Raw genomic sequence first — 18,309 nt, forward strand, 5'->3', positions numbered from 1 at the left:
ACAATAACCAATTAAAAACATTATATGCTAATAGATGGCGGTACCACATATTTATTTGTAAGTACCCTCATACTAACGAAAAAAATAAAATGAGTATGAAATGCTCTATCTTTGTACATTAACTCTAAATAAAAGACAATATTTTATACACATAATTCAATTTAATTATTAAAATATTCACATTTAATTGTTTTAGGTAGACATTTATAGCAAAACATCAAGATATACAAAATGTATTTTAAAAGATCGCATTTCAGAACACAACCTGCAACAATGTTTCGTGTAATATATTAAATAAAATAAATAAATCAGTATAGTTTAAAATGGACATTACCTTTGATTATCACAAAGATGTTTATGTATCATGAATACAAACAGAATATATACCATAAAGTATACAAACTGAAATATTAAAATGTTCAAAACCACAATGTGAAACATAAGAATAACGATAATTAGTATTTACAGGTTAGCCCGCTTAAAATCTTACTTCGGGGAACATTGAAGTCCACATTATTCTTTCAAACAAGCCCATAACCCACAAATGATCATCCTCTCTAAATCGGTTGTGATTCCATATACTGACTTTGATAAAGAGACGTATAGAAGTAAATTTCACTTTTGGTAATGTACAAATAACTTTATTATGACTTATGAGCCTAAACAAAAATCATACAAATGTAAGTATTTAAAAGCATTATATACATGGTACAATATGTAAAAATAATATTGTTAATTAATTGTCCTATAAGTTTTATTTCTTGTTAAAACAAGGTAGACATCCAGAACAATCTTTACTTTTGGTATCTGAGGTAATAGGGGAGAGAGGGGATGTCTGGACTTCCCCTCTTCCCTTGAGATAAGTAGTCAAGAATAGATAATCTATCATAGATTATGATAATTATTTTTATTCTAAATATAAATATCTGGTAAAATATTAATGATCTCCATTTTCTAGTTATTTATAGAACCAGTTAAGTCCCAATTCTGGACGAATTTCCATACATGAAAAATCTAAACTTATTTGTCTGTTAAAAAGTTTTATTTAAATATATTTAAATACAATATTATTCTACATCATTAAAGCCGTGAGGGCATTTTTACATAATTATCTTTCTTTTTTCAGAAAAACCAGTCCTTGATCATTTCCATTTCATCACTAATAATCCATTCACTTATCCATATAATTTTAAAATATTGGTATAAATAATCACTACATGAGCCTTCAGGCAAATAATAAAAACTTCGACCACTGCCAGTTTCTTTCCGTCTTAACAAAAGACCGATGAATAACTAAGATGGTGAATGATTACCACTCTCAAATAATACCTACAACGCCAAATGGGAAAAGGGATATGTTCCTTGAATCTCCGGTAATAACCCAGACACAATAAAATAGCTGTGAGTTCAGCTTGGCTTCCGATAAGACTATGAACCGGTCCATAGACACTACTGTATTCTACTGCCAAATTTGTTCTCTTAGAACGCTATAGTTCTGGACAGCATTCCATTTACCGAGCTAATATATTAAGAACATACATAAAACGTTATACCTAAGTATTTGTTACATTTCACAACATTCATAATAAAATTGTGACTAAACATACAATACGTGTGACTAGACAGGTTTCATTAAAAGTCACAGATATTTGGCTGTACGCCTCCCTTCCCCAGCTTACTGTATTAAGAAAAATTGTACTAAATTATTTTATATTGTCGATTCGAAATACATATTTCAAAGTCAAGATTCCTTAAATTTTACCTCTATTATTTACGGTCTAGCATTGATAAAACATATTTAAATAAAATATTATGCTGTTGTAAACTTTGATTTTAAACTACAAGAAAATAGCCAAAAAAATTGTTGATTAAAAGATGTTATGTTAAGAATTGCTCCAGTACGCGCACCAAACTAAAATAATTTATCTTTACATGCGGAAAATATAATAGGATCTTTCATACTTATTCATCTTTAAACCACTTCTATTTGACCAAACTATTTTTTCCTAACTTGCACTTTACCGTACTTACCCAAGAAATTCTTGTTGCGCACACTATAAACGTCAATACAAATAAAAATAAACCGGTCAAATGCCTCCTTTTCCAAGTTGGTAAAAGGATTTACAACGCCCTACCTGACCCTATTATGTCGGGAGTCCACGCCGACTCGGTCAAAGTCTTGTCCGTACTCAAATCACAATTAACACCGAAAATGCTCTTAAAATGCGCCAGTATCAGTAACTCTCAGTAACTCCAGTGATCGTCTTTCATCCTCTGCCGGGTGTTCTCAGGGACATATCCATGGATGAAGGGCAGTCCGGTGCCAACCTTTTTCTGGTAATTTACATACTGGGGTCCAAAGAACGAGAGCAAGGTCAACTCTTCGGCGTAGACACGTTCACGGAAGAACGTCCACGATGCCAATGCATAGATGATCAAGCACACTGGGTTGAGCAGGGTTATCTGGAAAAAGTTTAAATTTAATTTAATTAAAGAAATAAGAACCACTCATTAGGGCCTGGGAGGTAAGCGATACAATCTTAACAAAACATTATGAGTCTGTGGCGGTGTGTCTACCTTTACGCTGCTACAAGTCCATGACTATGTCATTTCATAAACCTACTCTTAAAGAGTTTTTTGGTATTTCATTATAATTATTAATTATAAAAATAAAACAAACAATCTTTGATTCAGGGAATTTATTTCTTGTCTTACCTGCGTGCCAAGTGACCAGTAGAACCATCCCACATAGCTGGGGTGCCGGCAGAATGAATACACTCCATGTGTTACCAGCTCATGGCCTGGCTTCTTCACAAATTGGACCTGAAAATTAACATGCGATTTGCAATAAAAATCTCCTCTTTATTATACTTAAGATTCATTTATTAAAAATACTATAATGATAGCTCTTCTGTACTAAACATTTAAAATTTTATGTATTTCTGTATAGGATGTTTGATAGACTTCATCACACTAGTAATAATAACTACCAAACTATTTCCTTCCTACTAATATTATACAACAAAAACCACTAAAAACTAAAAATTATTTAGATTACCTACACATATACTGATTACAATTTTGTTTTTTGACACTTACCGTTACCCTACTACCGAATTTCAATGGCTTATTACTTGTGGATTGTTTATTACATTTCAATGATTTCTTTTTTATACGACGTACATATTTCATAAAAGTTATAAAAAACAATAAGTCAAATACCCTATTGATAACCTCCTCGATTTTTTGTAGTTGGTTAATTACTTCTTCAGAAACTTACAGTATGGTTAAAATTCGTCTTGGCGGTAAACATTGCCGATTTCCTGAGGATCTCGCCACCGATGCACATCAACACGCCGATCGTGGACAGCCAAAAGCAAGTCTTCATTTCTAAAATATTACATTAAATACATTCTGTCAGCTCGAAGTCGACGCTTTGAATGGGTAGGCTGATATAGAGCTAGTGGACCATATAGAATGTTAGGCTTATAAAATCGACACATCAGCCTACATCCCCAAACAGGCAGCGAGGTATAAGCAGAGGAGCAACTAGTCACCCACTTATCGCAATGAGTAATGACAGAGGTGAGTCTATAGTCATTATCAGGCACAAAATATATAATCTAATATGATTTTTTAACATATCAAGTGAGTTACATCAGCCCGTCCAGAGCTGTTGTGGTTTTTAATATTGCAAAATTCAAGATTTTTTTTTACTCTGGTAGGTATTTGTGGGTAGTGGGGATCACTTGTTTCAACATCAAGTGGCTCAAACTATAAAATAAATTATGTAAACAGTCCAAAAACATCACCTTTGTGACTACAAAACTCAAAGTAAATAACATCCTGTTACAATATTACCTTGAGTATTTAGAACAAAATAGAGGATTTTATTTATTTATCTTAGGGAAAAAGTCCCTCTTCCTAGATGTTAGAGTGGTTTTTCAAAGTTTTAATGACCATTATCATGAATTCATAGAATTATGTGTGTAGTCCATTATATTTGTACTTCATTATAACAGAGTATTTATTTTCCTCAAAATTTTGAGTGATTTAATTACATATTTCATTTTGTGTAATACACAATATATTTCCATTGCATTGTTAAAAATATATATTATTATATTTTATTTTTATTTTTATATAATTAATTAAAATTGCTGTTTATTTGCAAGGTACTAAGTGGATTGTATGTATGTACTTTGCTTTGTCAGAGATTTATAGCAACAAGATACCCATTACAAGTTTCATTGAAGCATATCAACAGCAAGTCATGCTTCACTGCTCTCTGTAGACTAACAAAGAGCAAATATTATTAGTAATACTAAATAAACTAATGCTTTAATTGGTAATGTGTAGGCATAAAAAAAATAGTGCAACTTATTCACTCAACTTATTTATATGTCTTGCAATAGAGAACCAATCTATTGCTATTTTGAATATGGAGTCTCTTTAAATACATCTTTCAAAAACACCAAAACTAGTATCACAACCTGGAAATCAAACTTAGAACCTCGCCATTCCCAATCCAAGTACACTGCTACATCAGCAATGAATTTATTATATTTATTAAACGCTTACCAGGAAAGAAGTAGAACTCGACTGCCCACTCCACCCAACTAGCGACAGCCGCGACACCATACTGAACACTATGGTTCAAGATAAATGAGTCCAGAGATAACGTCAATGGGTTAGTGAGGGCCACTGACATGAATTCGGAGAAATGGAATGTTGTTAGAATCATAATGTAGAGCCCAAACACTTTGCAGCCATTGTCAAATGTGGCAAGGAAGACGCCTGCAGCAAATGCTGTTCCGAGAAATGCTGCCCGGACTGCTACCTGTGAAGAAAAAGTTTATCGAGTTCTTAGTTCTTTCCTAGTGGTACCAGAGTTGCGTTATTAATTGAGGGGAATTAAGCTTTTTATTCAAGACTGCCTTATTTGACTTATTTAATATCACATAACAATTAACTTTCCAGTAACCAGGTGGTTAAGGTAATTCTATGGTGTACAAAAAGATGTAAAATAAACAAAATATATACAGGGTGATGACGACATAGCGACATTAAATGAAACCACATACCGAGTATCACGTTAGTAGTACGTATACCAAAAATTATCAAATTACAATCAATGGTTTAGCCGCAGGAATTATTTTTTACTTTAACGTTTTTAGAACATGATGTACATGCATTACGATTTAGCCACGCAGGTTCATTAGGTCATTCACCTCAAAACAATTTCATTTACCTACATGCGTAATACAACTAAATACAATGTCCTACTCGTTACTCAGAAATAATATTACAATTTTTTATTGTATTGCTGGTTGTATTTAGACCTAATCACCATAAAGATAACATTATTATTATTAACAAAGAAAGATTGCCGAGGCGCACCACTTGTTTTGTAAACTGGTAAGATAGCTACGTTGTCAATTCGACATTTTTGTCGAAACATGTAGGTAAGTGTAGGTCAGTGTAGGCAAAAATACCAGGTGTAAGGGAAGCGCTACCAAAAACGAAGACAGAGCGATCGAATGATTAGCTCTTCGAAAGAAGAGAACGTTCTTATACAGCATTACGTATGGATAGATAAACTAAACTATTAATTAGAAACAAAATTCAATATTATTAAAAAAATATAATGTAAGTTGTAAGACGCACATCAGCTGATGCTGCGCGGCGCAGCGCAGCGGCCGACGCTTTGTCATTTCTTTTGTAGTTCGTACGCCGAATGTGTATTAGTTTTGTTTAAATGTTCAAGTGTTTACATGAAATGTGAGCCTAGCGACCATGACCACCATTTTTTAGATTACGTTCATGAATGAAACTTTACGCTCAAAAGGGACCGCCAAATAAGTACGTATGTACGCCTCTTACGTGCAGTGCCTACAGGTCAGATGAGGTTAATAAACAATATCATAAAGGCTGGTGTGTTTAATTTAGATTATTTTCGCATTTAGTTTGTTTGAAAAATTAGATTCTTGTAGTTTTGCGTAATAACTTTTCTGATAATTTTAGAGTGTTTTGATCAAGTAGTGGGGTTCGTGTTTTCATTTAATGTCGTTATGTCATCACCACTCTGTATAATTAAGCGTCACTTGCATGAAAAGCCTTTCCTGCTCCCAAAGTCCTTAAAATATTGTATAACAGTTGAATTTAAAAGACAACTAAACTTATTTACCTATCTGATAAATAAATAAATTGAGGAAAATATCCTTCATAATTGAGCTTAGAAAAACAATTCCAAAATTCCAATTTTTGCCTACATAAAATTGCAATATTATTTTACTAGCGCAATTTCTTACTTTTGTTTTAGTGCTTGCAAGGACTAATCTCATTAACATTTAAAGACTGATATCAACAGGTTAATATAAAGAGCTGAAGAAATATACAATTTATATCTTACAATACATTTATAAATACCACTTTAATTTACTTGCTACGACTAACCAACCAAATTAACCAACAAATAATAATTATAAGTCTTACTTTATATGCGAATCCTTTGTACCAATACCGCAAACCGAAGTTCAGCAAACATAAATACAGAGCTGGGCCCCAGTATGTTATAGTTCCGATTTCCGATGAATATTTCAGCCAATTTCCAGATAGAAGCGATATGGTAAATATAAAAACAGAAAGCATAAAACACATAGTGGCCTGTACGCCTGTAGCGTACGCCCTTTCAACTACATCATTGTATGCTTCCATTTTGACAATATAATGTCTATTGTGTGTTTTTAAATAACATTGATACACTGTTTAAGATATTTAATGGCCTTTGATGGTAACTACAATTGATTTCACATTGATAAAAATTAAAAAAACACAGGCGCGTATAATAAAACTACTCGTCTTTACGTCAATATCAGGTCAATATGACAACTGATGACAACCGTCTAAAATGCCAATATTTGACAATGACAATAAGATTTTTTCTTTTTTTCGTCGGTTATCCGAAGTTAGAGAAGCTGTAGCTATCCCTCACATAATATCCGAGAAAGTAGATTTTTTTAATTTAACATTAAAGAAATATATACCAAAATTACATTTTATGTTGTAATAAAAAAATAATAATGTAATATAAAAATATGTCGTTGTGTATTTCTAAGAATAAAATAAAAACGTTACAAACTGTTACCATGGCAACACAACAACTGTTTGACAACTACAAAAACTAATAGGTTTTCTTTGAGTAATGCAGTGTTTTGTTTCCGCTACCTTCATTTCTATTGGATATTAGTTGACAAACGTTATTTAACGAATTTCTCTTATTCGTTAATAAGAGCGCACCCTGCTTACAACACAATTCGTCAAGTGGAAACAGATCCAATTAGATTTCAAATTCACGTTATCCGTATTATTGCCGATACAATTTTAGTTAATACAGACAATATTTTGGACAGTAATTTTGTGATTATTATATCTATTGAAGTAATAATTACATTTCTAGATAACTTAAAAACAGTGTTGCGACCGGCGTTGATTAAAATTTTTGTTAGTTGACGTAATCGCGGCTGACATCGCTTTAGTACGATGCAGTCGCCGTTAAAGAAGTTTAATACAGCTTTATCATAATCTTTTATCATCAAAATCGTCGTTACTGGTGAGAGCGATAAGTGCCGGTGGTCTGGTGCGTCGGAAGTAGTAATGTATCGATGAGTTTGCAAGTTTTTCGCCCGCACAGGCCGTGCCCACAACGCTGATGTAATTTCTAGCGCAATGAATGACCCGTGGGATGTGAAATCTGTGCGACGTTCCGGACAATACCTGTCCTGTATGAAAATTAATGGGGTACCACTTCTGCCGCCCGTTGTAAGTACATTTTTAAAATATACAAATTGGCTCAATATGTGTGGGCATTTTGAATGTGGAACATTTGAATGTGGCTGTATAGTTTGTTTCAAAGAATTCACAAGTAAGTATGCAGTGCATGATCTAATTATTATGGTATGTTGCAATTTATCAATTAATGCAGATTTTTATTTATGTAATTCTCTATTTTGAGCCATGTACATACTCTACATTGTCTTATCAAATCAGATTTCTGTGGAGTATTATCAAAAATGATGTATAAACTTACTGACACATTTTTGTTATTGATCACTTAGAATGAAAGGGTTCATAGTAAGTTATTATTTTGAATGAAATCCAAAACTTGTTGTATTATTTGGTACTTTTATTTATTTTATCACATTTATTTAGGCACACACTTTATCATAGTATTAATATCTTGTATTACTAGTACTTTAAGAGTTTTATTTTTTCTATATAATCTATAAATGTATGTACCACATTGTTTTCGAATAATGTTAGGTGTTGAATCTGTTAATGTTATAAAATAGTTTTTCATAAGGTCATGTATTAAATACTAATTCAAATAAATGGGCTTCTTTGTGTTTGCAGTCTGAATATTTCATAGGGTTAAGTAAAGTAAAACATTGTAAATTAACACACAGAATTATGCTGATATATTCAAATAATTGTATTTTAATATTAAATAGGTAACCCCTTAGATTTCACTTCTGTGGTAGAGAGTAGAAAGTAAAACAATGCTTGAATACAAAATGAGTGCACTAAACACAAGATACATTATCATACAAAGAAGTAATTTGTTGCAAACTTAATTTTATCAAGTAGTTCATTACCAAATCAGGATTGTTTTTTAAATTTTTTATCATAATATTTCATTAATACCACCAAAAGAAACTGAATACTTCTTGTTTTTTAATTTTACTACATCAAATTTTTGCTTAAGAATTTTATTTAAAACAATGAAAAAAGTCAAATTTTAAGTTTTATTTAGCCTATTAAGCTATGAACAGCCATAGCTTAATAGGCTAAAAGCTGCATGTCCTACTTAAATCACTGTGAAGTGAAAAAAGCTTAATTTGATAAAAAAATACCTCACTCCTTAATTCAGGAAGGAGTAACCAACCAAGACACCAACTTTTTGCAGCAATTGTTCCATCCCATGATGTGATTATGGCAAACCTACCACCATATATTTTCTAAAATATTTTATTTTTTGTAATTTACAAGTGTATGGAATAAAATTTCTAGTTTTAACATTTTTGTTTATAATTTTTCCAGAAATTATGTGTAAATATTTCATTCCAATTCAAGAATTAATTGATAAACTTTTAGTGAGAGTGATTGGTTCTATGAAAAGAATGATGTTAAAAATTCGCATTGAGGTGACCTTTGTAAATTATCTTATTTGATATTCACACTTGGTCATTAAAATTAAAATTTCTCCATATTTGCAGTTGTCAAAAGAATGTCGCAAAGAAATGCAGTATTACAAGCTGTTGGCTAAAGAAGTCGAGAAACGAATATCTATGCTCCAGCCTTATGTGTCTGATAGTGAAACAGAGATCAGTGATGACAAAACCGACGCTCCCGAGCTCCCAGAGAATGAAGAAAACTATGAAATAACTAAAGAAGATATTCAGCCAGTCTTCAACCCAGACACTACAGTTGTACAAAAACTCGAAACTGAAGTAGACAAAAATATTTTTGCTGACACTAAATTTCAAACTAGTGATGTTTACAGTAGTTTGCAATCAAATATTACAGTTGTAGAGGCTAATGGTGTAAGTTCTGGATATGATTCTTCAAAATTGATATTAGATTTGAGCCTAAATATCAATGAAACAAACAAAAATATTCTGGATACTAATAAGGAAATACCACAGCGTACGTCACCTAATCTTGATGTGCCCGAACGGGACTATGAACGGCCGGGTAAAATACACGAAAAAGAACTTTTAACAGAATTTGATACAGTAAAAACAAGCAGACGCGAACAAAAGTCGCGAGATTTTGATTTAAAAGGTAGCCTGTCGAGAAATCCTTTTCCAAATTTACCGATGAATGAGGATGGACCGTCTTCTCTCAGCGCAAAAAGCTTTACAGGGTCTCTCAATGACATTCACACGGACAGCATGAAAGACTCCCAAATAACTCCTAAATTAATTCGTCAAAGATCGTATACCTTGTTGAAACCAGGCCCTCAACTTCTTGCACATTTGGAAGTACAGTCTTTGAGTACAGGAGTTGCAATAAGCTGTATATCGATGAGCGAATCGCTCTCTAACCTCAGTACGCCAAATAAGAAACGGAGAAGTTGGGATTTGGAGACTGCGAAAGTTAAATGGTCCTCCATGGCCATGGAGTTAAAACAGAAGAATTTACCAAATAAATCGACTACCAATACTGTTAAAACTACAACGACAAAAACTACTGCTAAGAAGTCGCCTATAGTATCACCTCCTAGGGCAAGATCTCTGGCGTTGGAGAAAAGCCGACAGGAAAGTTTGTCGAGGAGTTTACCCAAATCCGAACCAGTACAAAGAAACAAGAAATCTTTAAGCCCCGTCCGAAATGCTTCTACTAAAACTAGTGGAAAAGACTTACACCATAAACAAGCAAATCAAAATGTCGGGACTCCGGCGAAACCTGCAACTCAAAATGTTGGAACTCCGGCGAAACAAGCTTCTCAATTGATATCAGAATCGGAGGATCCAGCAACTCGTGTTCGGGAGCTATACGAGAAAATACAAAAACAACAACTGCTTCAAATGGCGACGTTAGTTGAGAAGCAGAAACGAGAGCAGATGTTGCTTCAGCAAGTTTTCGAAGAGCAGAACAACTTGCTATACAAGCAGCTGAAGACGATTGTCCCAAAATCACCTGATGATAAAAACCAGGAGGTAGAACGAGGTCCTGTCAGTTTAAGTCAGTTGATCAACCACAAATCTCCAGACCAGAGCTTGTACGATAGCTCTGTGTCTTCGACCCTAACTGACACGAATCACTACATCAGTCACTGTGATGACGTCCTCAAAAAGAGCAGGGATATAACGGGAAGCATGAAGAAACCGCAGCCAAACGCACGGAGTCAAAATGGGAATAGCATTCAATCACCAAGAACTCCTCTAGATGGTAGCAGGACTAGAACACACTCTCCGGCCAGAAATACGTCTAGAAGGTTGAACTACGACACTAGCGCGTCTTCCGATCGTGATTACGAACCGGCTTTGACCGACCGAACGAACGATACGATGGCGGATCTGAACGTTACGTTCCCATCCGATAACAGCGGGGATTATCCGAATAACAACATAGTGATGAGCCATCTCTGTGGGCACGAGACGACAGTGGTCCAGACAAGTCCGACGACGACTGTCTCCGGCATCCACAGTAGGACGGAAAGCACCCTGAAGAGTATTGATAGGCCTATACATAATCCGGCTAGAGCGAACTCGCGCGCCAATAAACCAAAAATAGTGCATCAACCGCCCACGGCTAAAGAGGTAATTTCTTTATTACTTTATATCATAAGGGTTTGATCATTTAAGTAATTTTCGTCTCATTTCATTGTATGTAATTGACTACATGTATCACTATATTTTACCAATCGACGGAGGACGGAGTTGTCCTTACGGAAACAACTGGTTGCACTTGTGATGGGTCTTCTGTCTTATGTGTTCTTTTAACTGTTATATGTTTTGTGTTATTGATTGATTCTTTTAATATAATCGCCTTCCTTCTAAATCCTGTGGTTATTGGGTTTATGTATCCTTTTCTAATTACAGTCTTCTATTTTTCCATTTCCTTTGTCTCTTTCCCAGGGGTTAATTTTTTCTTTCCATTCCTTATCTCTATATCCTCGTTTCTAAATATTTTTATACAATATTGCTCTTACAAACTTTCTGTTCTCGTGAGGTAATATATTTTTGGAGACGTATTCAAAAGGACCATGTGATTTATAATATTTAAATGCAATTCTTACATTCATAAAATTGTTTATTATTTCAAATCAATATTTCCGAAGTGGTTTTGGTTGGTTTTGTCTACGTCATTCAAATGCGAATTTTACGTACGCTCTGGTTAGCGGTCGGCGGCCACAAAGATAGTCGCAGTCGCGAAGGGTTACCTGGTGCGGCGGCTGATGCGGACGGAGCGGGTGCAGGGCATCGTGCAGACGATCAAGGATGCCCTGCTGTGCGCACTGCAGCTGCACCAGGACAGGGAGGGCATCCGCGGCGCCGACGTCGACCTCCACCGCCGCCTCATCCAGCAGGTAACGGGACGCTTCTGTGAGCCTTGTTTGTGGGTCTTTCCTGTACTTCATATTTCTCATTTGCGTGTTTATTTAGTTTTTGGCTTTTTTGTATTAAATCTTTATCTTTCATTCTTTGTTCTTACTTTAATTCTGTTCATTCATTGTTCTTTAATTTTTTGTTTTATTATAATAATTGTTCCATAAATATAACTATTTTGCTCGCACCACTTATAATATTTAGTTATTTCGTGAGCGTGATAATAACATTTTAAATATTAGATATTATTCTAAATACATGGTACAGATATCTTACATGTGAATTTTTTGTGTCCTACATACTATGAACAATTCCCTAACTTTCAAACTGATGTTATCTCAAATAGTGTGGAATCGATTTTTAATGGAATATTTATTATGACGACCTAATACAAACTAATATTCTGGACTCTGCATTATAAATTCGACGAGTTTGACATGTCATACTGCAACCATGGTAGCAACGCATCACGTACGAAAACTATCACATCGCGACGTTTTCAGATAACAGCCGCATGTTACACACTGCACGACACATTCGTGACAAGTACGCCAGCAGAGCGTTGCGCCATGATCGCGGCGGACAGAGGCAGGAGGCGCTCGCTGGCCGCCAGGCAGACACCCAAACCATTCAGACAGACGTGAGTTTTATTATTAGGATTAATAAGGTTATTATTAATTTACGCTGAATGTCAGCTAATTCAGTAATCTGACTGCTCTTGAATACAGCCGGGTGTCATTGAGATTTTTGTTTTTTAGCCCTTACAATCCTATGGTAATAATACTTATGAGCTAAAGATAGCAGTCATGACATCATGTCGCCTACTTTCCTTAACTCTCGATGTCATATATGTATAATATAAATTGTACAATGTACATAGTACAAAATTTCAAGACATTACTACAATGCTTAATTAAATAGTAATAAATTAAAAACATGTCCCAAATAATAGATGTGTATAGCCACTTCATTATTCATAAATGTGTTACATTCGCTTGTACATATAAGCAGAAGAAAACTATGTTATGTTACATGTTTCTACAAATTACAGAATATTTGACTTTCTCCAAAAAATTATGTCAAGGTTATGTGTCGTACAAAACAGGGACTTAATGTCGCAAAGCCACACTGGCGCGTTCCCGCCGCGCAACAAGCGACCAACATCAGCATCTTTGATGACTCAATCTAACTATGGTAACTCTCACACATAGAGAATGTCGCTAGTTTCTAAATTTTGTGTTGCAACCATGGTAACACTAGACCATAATGAACGGCCCTAGCTTTGATATGTTATCTTGCAACCATAGGCACGTTTTCTCATGGAAAACGTTGCTAGCTTCGTCATATTATATTGCAACCATGGTAATCATGGCACATAGAGAATGTTGCTAGCTTTGAAATGTTATGTTGCGACCATGGTAACACAATAGCACAGAGAATGTTGCCAGCTTCGATTTATTGTGTGTCCGCCATGTTTATTGCATTGTCAGTAATTATTATAATTGTAAGTATTATAAATATAATAATACGCCATGATGCATGCTGCGAAATATTTTTATCTTTACTAACTCAGTTCTGCAGCGTTTATTCATTAAAATATTATTAAGCTTTACATGTATTATGAGGATGATTACTTATGCTTTTTTTAATAAACATGTAAAAAAGGAAAAATAATTTTGTGCTTTGTCATGTTTCACCTAATAATGCCAATTATATAAGTTCCACCCAATATTATATACCTTAGCTATATATCCGATGAAAGTACACGGGTTCGATTCCCATTGCGAATAAATAAAATATTGTTATTAAGATATGTTTCCGCCTTTTAAATCCACCGCTAATTTCAATTCTCACAAAATTACAACGAAACTTACTTCTATTTAGTGTTATTGCATGTTTTCTTCCACAACTTTCATTTATATTTTTCAATTAAATCATTTTATTTATTCAGGAATCTAATTGTTCCTACTCAATGCATATGTTTGTTCTTTCAGTATCTTGCACAGTGTTCATATCTCAACAATTCTACCTCGTGTTAGGAATCCACGGCAGACGCCAATCTTTGTGGTTGGCTCTTAAGTTAGTCACGATGCTTATGCTTTACCTTTCCTGTCATATTAAATCTAAAAAAAAATAATTAGTCTGGTATAAGTGACACATTACGTCAACTATAAGAATTGGCGTCAACTACACCTTTTTTTATACGAACACCGATGAATTCCTCTCCTCCGCAGAGACATTTAGCGGCAAGTACAGCACTAGTCGTTCGCGCTACATGCCCAGCCCGCGGCGTCGCCCGTGGCGCTGACCCTCGCCCACGCCGCCCGCCTGCCTGCCGCGCTTCTTCGCCCACTGCTGGGCAGACAGGCGCGACGTGTAAACATGGCCTAAATTTTGCAGTCGTCCGTCAAGTAATTATGTATGCAAAGGATCCAGTGCCAATTATAAAGGGAAATATATTTTTTTTCACGATGGGCCTTTTTATTTGTTTTGTAGTTTGATTTTATGGTTTTTTAGATTTCTATTTTTGCGACGTATAATAATATTGTGTTTTTATTATAGTAAACAGTTAAAAATATATTATAAGTTATGTAAATCGAACATTATCGAAAAAAAGTGCCTAAAATATAGCTAAGCTAGCATAAAATTTTGGAACTGGGTCCTTTAGGAATGTCTATAATAATCCACAATACCAAATTGTTAACATAATAATTCCAGTCATAATGATAATGTAATATAACGGTGCTCGGCATTTAACCCTAATTATAAACATTAAACTATTAAGTAATCAGGGTTTTGTCTCCTTCGCTCTATAATGATTTAACCTAATGACGCAATAATGATCATAATTTATATCACTAAAAAGGTGAATTTAAATTTAAAACGCTGATATTTTCATAGTTTTGAGACTAATTCGCTTGTATATTCACCCAAGGTCTACAGATACTGTCAATCTTCTCTTGTCACAGCCACGGGAGGCTTAAAAATAGCAATGATCCACGATGACAATAGTATCACGACAATATCCGGCAATAAGCAATACACTTTACAAGTGAGAATAGTCAATGATGATTTACTTGATTTATATTTTCCATACACATTGTTATAAAACATTCCAATTTTAGTTTCGATCAACCATTCTATAATATAAGGGGAACTTCTGATATTCATCGTTGTGTGATTTTTTCTGATGGATTGTTGTAATAAGGGTCCCTGATTCATGATTGATCCCCTTAAAGGAATATAAGCCAGGCGTTATAAACTCAAAATAGTTTTTTTTTTATATTTTGATACAAATTCCGCAAGAATTTGCCAACTGGTAAGTCTTCTTACAAGTTCAAAGTTCATTTCATCAGAGAACATAGTTCAAATACCCGTGTAGTGTAGGATAAGTGATAAATTATGGTTGTAAGTTATTCGCTAAGCTTCTGAAGCCGAAGTGCCTAGTTAACGGCGTATGTTAAACTTGTTAAGGTACGGTTTGAAACACGACCGTGGCGACATATTAAATCTGCAGTCGCTAACAGTGACAAGTTTCTTTGATTTTGTAATATATGTCGGCACTTTAAACTAAAGTTCCGTATCGATTACGTGCGGCATGTACCCGAATGTCCGTTCGCCCGGCATACGCGCCTAATGGGTACCGGGTTACTTTGTGAGTCAGTTCAAACAGTGAGCCACTTTTTGAAGGTTTTTAGGAGCGCGGCAAAGAGGCTGCAGAAATGTACGTGCTCTTTCGAGACGATTGCTCGTTTTAATTTAGTTCATGCGATAGAGTTACTTATCCCAAGTCTCAATCACGGATAACTGAGAACTGAGTTGTGGCGGATTGATGACGGGAGATGCACGCGACAAGAGTGTCGCGTGCATCTCCCGTCCTCTAGATAATTCATACCTAAAAGGCTCGCGCGGCAAATGCTAGTTTTGTTGCGCACGAACATGGAGAGGGTAATCGATACGAGCCTTAAGAACGCATATACAATCCCTAAAAGTGATAAGCTGCAGTTTTCAGAATCGTACCTTTGCTTGATTCTTATGCATACTGCAAGCGACATTAATGCAATTTTGGAAATATTTCTTGATTATATATAGAATATTAAAAAATTTAAAACGGTTATGCAACTAAAAGTATCTTGCGACCTGCGTGTATTTTGGTATTTCCGAATTTGTAGTATTATTTTAGTGATACTAATTTTATTTGGTGATTGTTTATGACTTTAATCGTATAGACATTTATAAATTATGTATTTTCTTATGAGCTATATTTTCTTAGAGCTTGTCTTTTGTTTGAAAGATTATGCATAAAGCCTGCAGCGAATTTAATATCTAGTTAACAAGTGGCTTGCAGTATGCTACGAGCTGTGATTATAGCAATTGTACTGAGTGTGGGTTGTTTACAAGTAATGCTCAGGGTCGCGCGTGCCCAATGTCACTCAATTGCGCTTTTGAGTGTTTCCTGCCGTAATTTTACTAAAATGACTAGTGTTTATTTAGACTTGGTTTCTTGAATACCGCAATTACCTAATATTTATTTAACACCACCGCGACAAACTACGGTCATGCTAAATCTCAACAAGACAACGTACAGAAATGTATTAAATCTGTTTTGTTTTGTTATATAGTCAGCGGCCTAATTCCGTCTACGGGGGCTAATCAGTCTTTTTGCAATTACAGGCGTTTTAATTGAAGGTCAGCTTTGCCAGCCGTATAGGTAAATAGGGGATTTTTTGACTCTTTCGCCCGTATGGCTCTAAAAGTTGTCTTTCGATTAATACTCTCGTAATTGCAATAAGACGGATATAGTTTAGACGGAATAGGGCCCCCTGACTATATTTATATATCTATTGGTTTTTTTAATGGAAAAAATGAGTTCTTAGAAATAAAACAACTTATAAACAACCCAATTCGCTTTCGTGCTGTTTGAACCGTATGGAGGCCTTCATCGCGCCGAATTTTAAATTCCAGTACATAAGTTTAGTTATAAGATGTTTAAATTCGCTAGTGTAATGCGTGTTATGTAGTCGTTTAGGAGAACAGTCCTGCTGAACTGCTTGCGTATTCTACTGATAATATGGACATAATCGTATTTAAATAGAGTTGAAAATTGAATGACTGAGGCTAAATTTGCATGATTTTCAGGCCCTATGCTTTAAAACAAGCTTGCACATTTTTAACTCTATTTAGATTGCATAAGGATATTATCAGTATAAAAGTGCATAGTTTTCGCCAGGTCTGCTTTGATTCTCAACCATTGAAATTAGTTTTAATACTTGCTCTTATTTATTGGCTATGTTTTGTATGCGGTCTTGGCCTTTTAGTTTCATCTTTAAGTACTTCATTTATTCTTGTATTTTGAGTAAACGAGTAGAGTTTTATTTGTATTGATGACGAGGCATTTCAAAGGTAACCTTGTTTTGGAAAAGAAACACTGGGAGTCGATATAAAAATTCCAATATTATATAGTTTTAATATTTCTCCAGGACCGTAGATTTGCTTTTAGGCAAATTAGATACTCAATACATCTTTCCTTCTTTGTAATTATTCTAATTTATGAAATAAAATGTAAATTGTATTTTGGTATTTATCTACTTATCTTCTAGTCACGCACCAATTTTCGATAATCATGTTGTTTAAAAGTATATTTTAGGAAGGCTTTTTAATGTTTGAAATTTCGTTCTAACCGTGGAAGTATTAAGAAATTGTTATAAATATGTTATAAGTTATCAGTTCAGCCAATCTATTATGCTTAAAATTTAAGCATTTATCATTTCTCGTTGTTGCAATTTAATGCTAGTACAAATAAATAATTCAGTAATAAGGTAGATTGGAGTCACTAATCTATACAACGGAGTGAAGTTAGTCACGCGGAGTCTTTGGTTACCTCCGGATCGATCATTGAAATCGACCAATCGGAAGTATGTTTGATCGTCGATTATTTTGGATTGGTTGGTATATTTTCGAGTTCGATCTGAAGGACCTAATGGCATTTAGGACATGTTGTCATAATGATTAAAGTAAGTTGTATAACAATATATTATTTTAGCTTCTACATACTTTTCAGTAGGCTCGGAATTCCTCGTTCTTCCCAAAGATTGTTCCCGTCGAGACAGTGAGATATATTTTCATTCATACATTTTATACGCAATAAATTATTCTGAAACTGAGTATTGTTTCATTTCTAAAATTACATCAGCTA

The 18,309-nt window shown here is 34.5% G+C and overlaps 2 protein-coding genes across 6 annotated transcripts; one reads left to right on the top strand and one right to left on the bottom strand.

Moving 5' to 3' along the window:
• Positions 1 to 1,117: 1,117 nt before the first annotated feature.
• On the bottom strand, positions 1,118 to 6,902 carry LOC115447058 (protein-S-isoprenylcysteine O-methyltransferase). The gene is made up of 5 exons (XM_030173976.2): positions 6,496 to 6,902; positions 4,582 to 4,840; positions 3,281 to 3,390; positions 2,716 to 2,823; positions 1,118 to 2,463 (listed from the first exon to the last, which is right to left on the bottom strand). The coding sequence occupies exons 1-5, from the start codon at positions 6,715 to 6,717 to the stop codon at positions 2,245 to 2,247; spliced, it is 918 nt and encodes a 305-aa protein (XP_030029836.2). The 5' UTR covers positions 6,718 to 6,902; the 3' UTR covers positions 1,118 to 2,244.
• Positions 6,903 to 7,207: 305 nt separating this feature from the next.
• LOC115447050 (serine-rich adhesin for platelets) lies at positions 7,208 to 18,277 on the top strand. Of its 5 annotated transcripts, XM_037438645.1 has the most exons (7): positions 7,208 to 7,821; positions 9,100 to 9,203; positions 9,276 to 11,324; positions 11,906 to 12,094; positions 12,617 to 12,753; positions 13,219 to 13,307; positions 14,348 to 18,277. In XM_037438645.1, the coding sequence occupies exons 2-7, from the start codon at positions 9,105 to 9,107 to the stop codon at positions 14,419 to 14,421; spliced, it is 2,637 nt and encodes an 878-aa protein (XP_037294542.1). In that variant the 5' UTR covers positions 7,208 to 7,821; positions 9,100 to 9,104; the 3' UTR covers positions 14,422 to 18,277. The 5 variants fall into 5 exon arrangements, with proteins under 5 accessions (XP_037294542.1, XP_037294544.1, XP_037294543.1 ...); XM_037438647.1 differs by lacking the exon at positions 11,906 to 12,094 and having other exon boundaries at positions 7,209 to 7,821; XM_037438646.1 differs by lacking the exon at positions 13,219 to 13,307 and having other exon boundaries at positions 7,211 to 7,821.
• Positions 18,278 to 18,309: the final 32 nt, after the last annotated feature.

The sequence above is a fragment of the Manduca sexta genome, chromosome 14 (assembly GCF_014839805.1).
Source record: "Manduca sexta isolate Smith_Timp_Sample1 chromosome 14, JHU_Msex_v1.0, whole genome shotgun sequence".
NCBI classification, from domain to species: Eukaryota; Metazoa; Arthropoda; class Insecta; order Lepidoptera; family Sphingidae; genus Manduca; species Manduca sexta.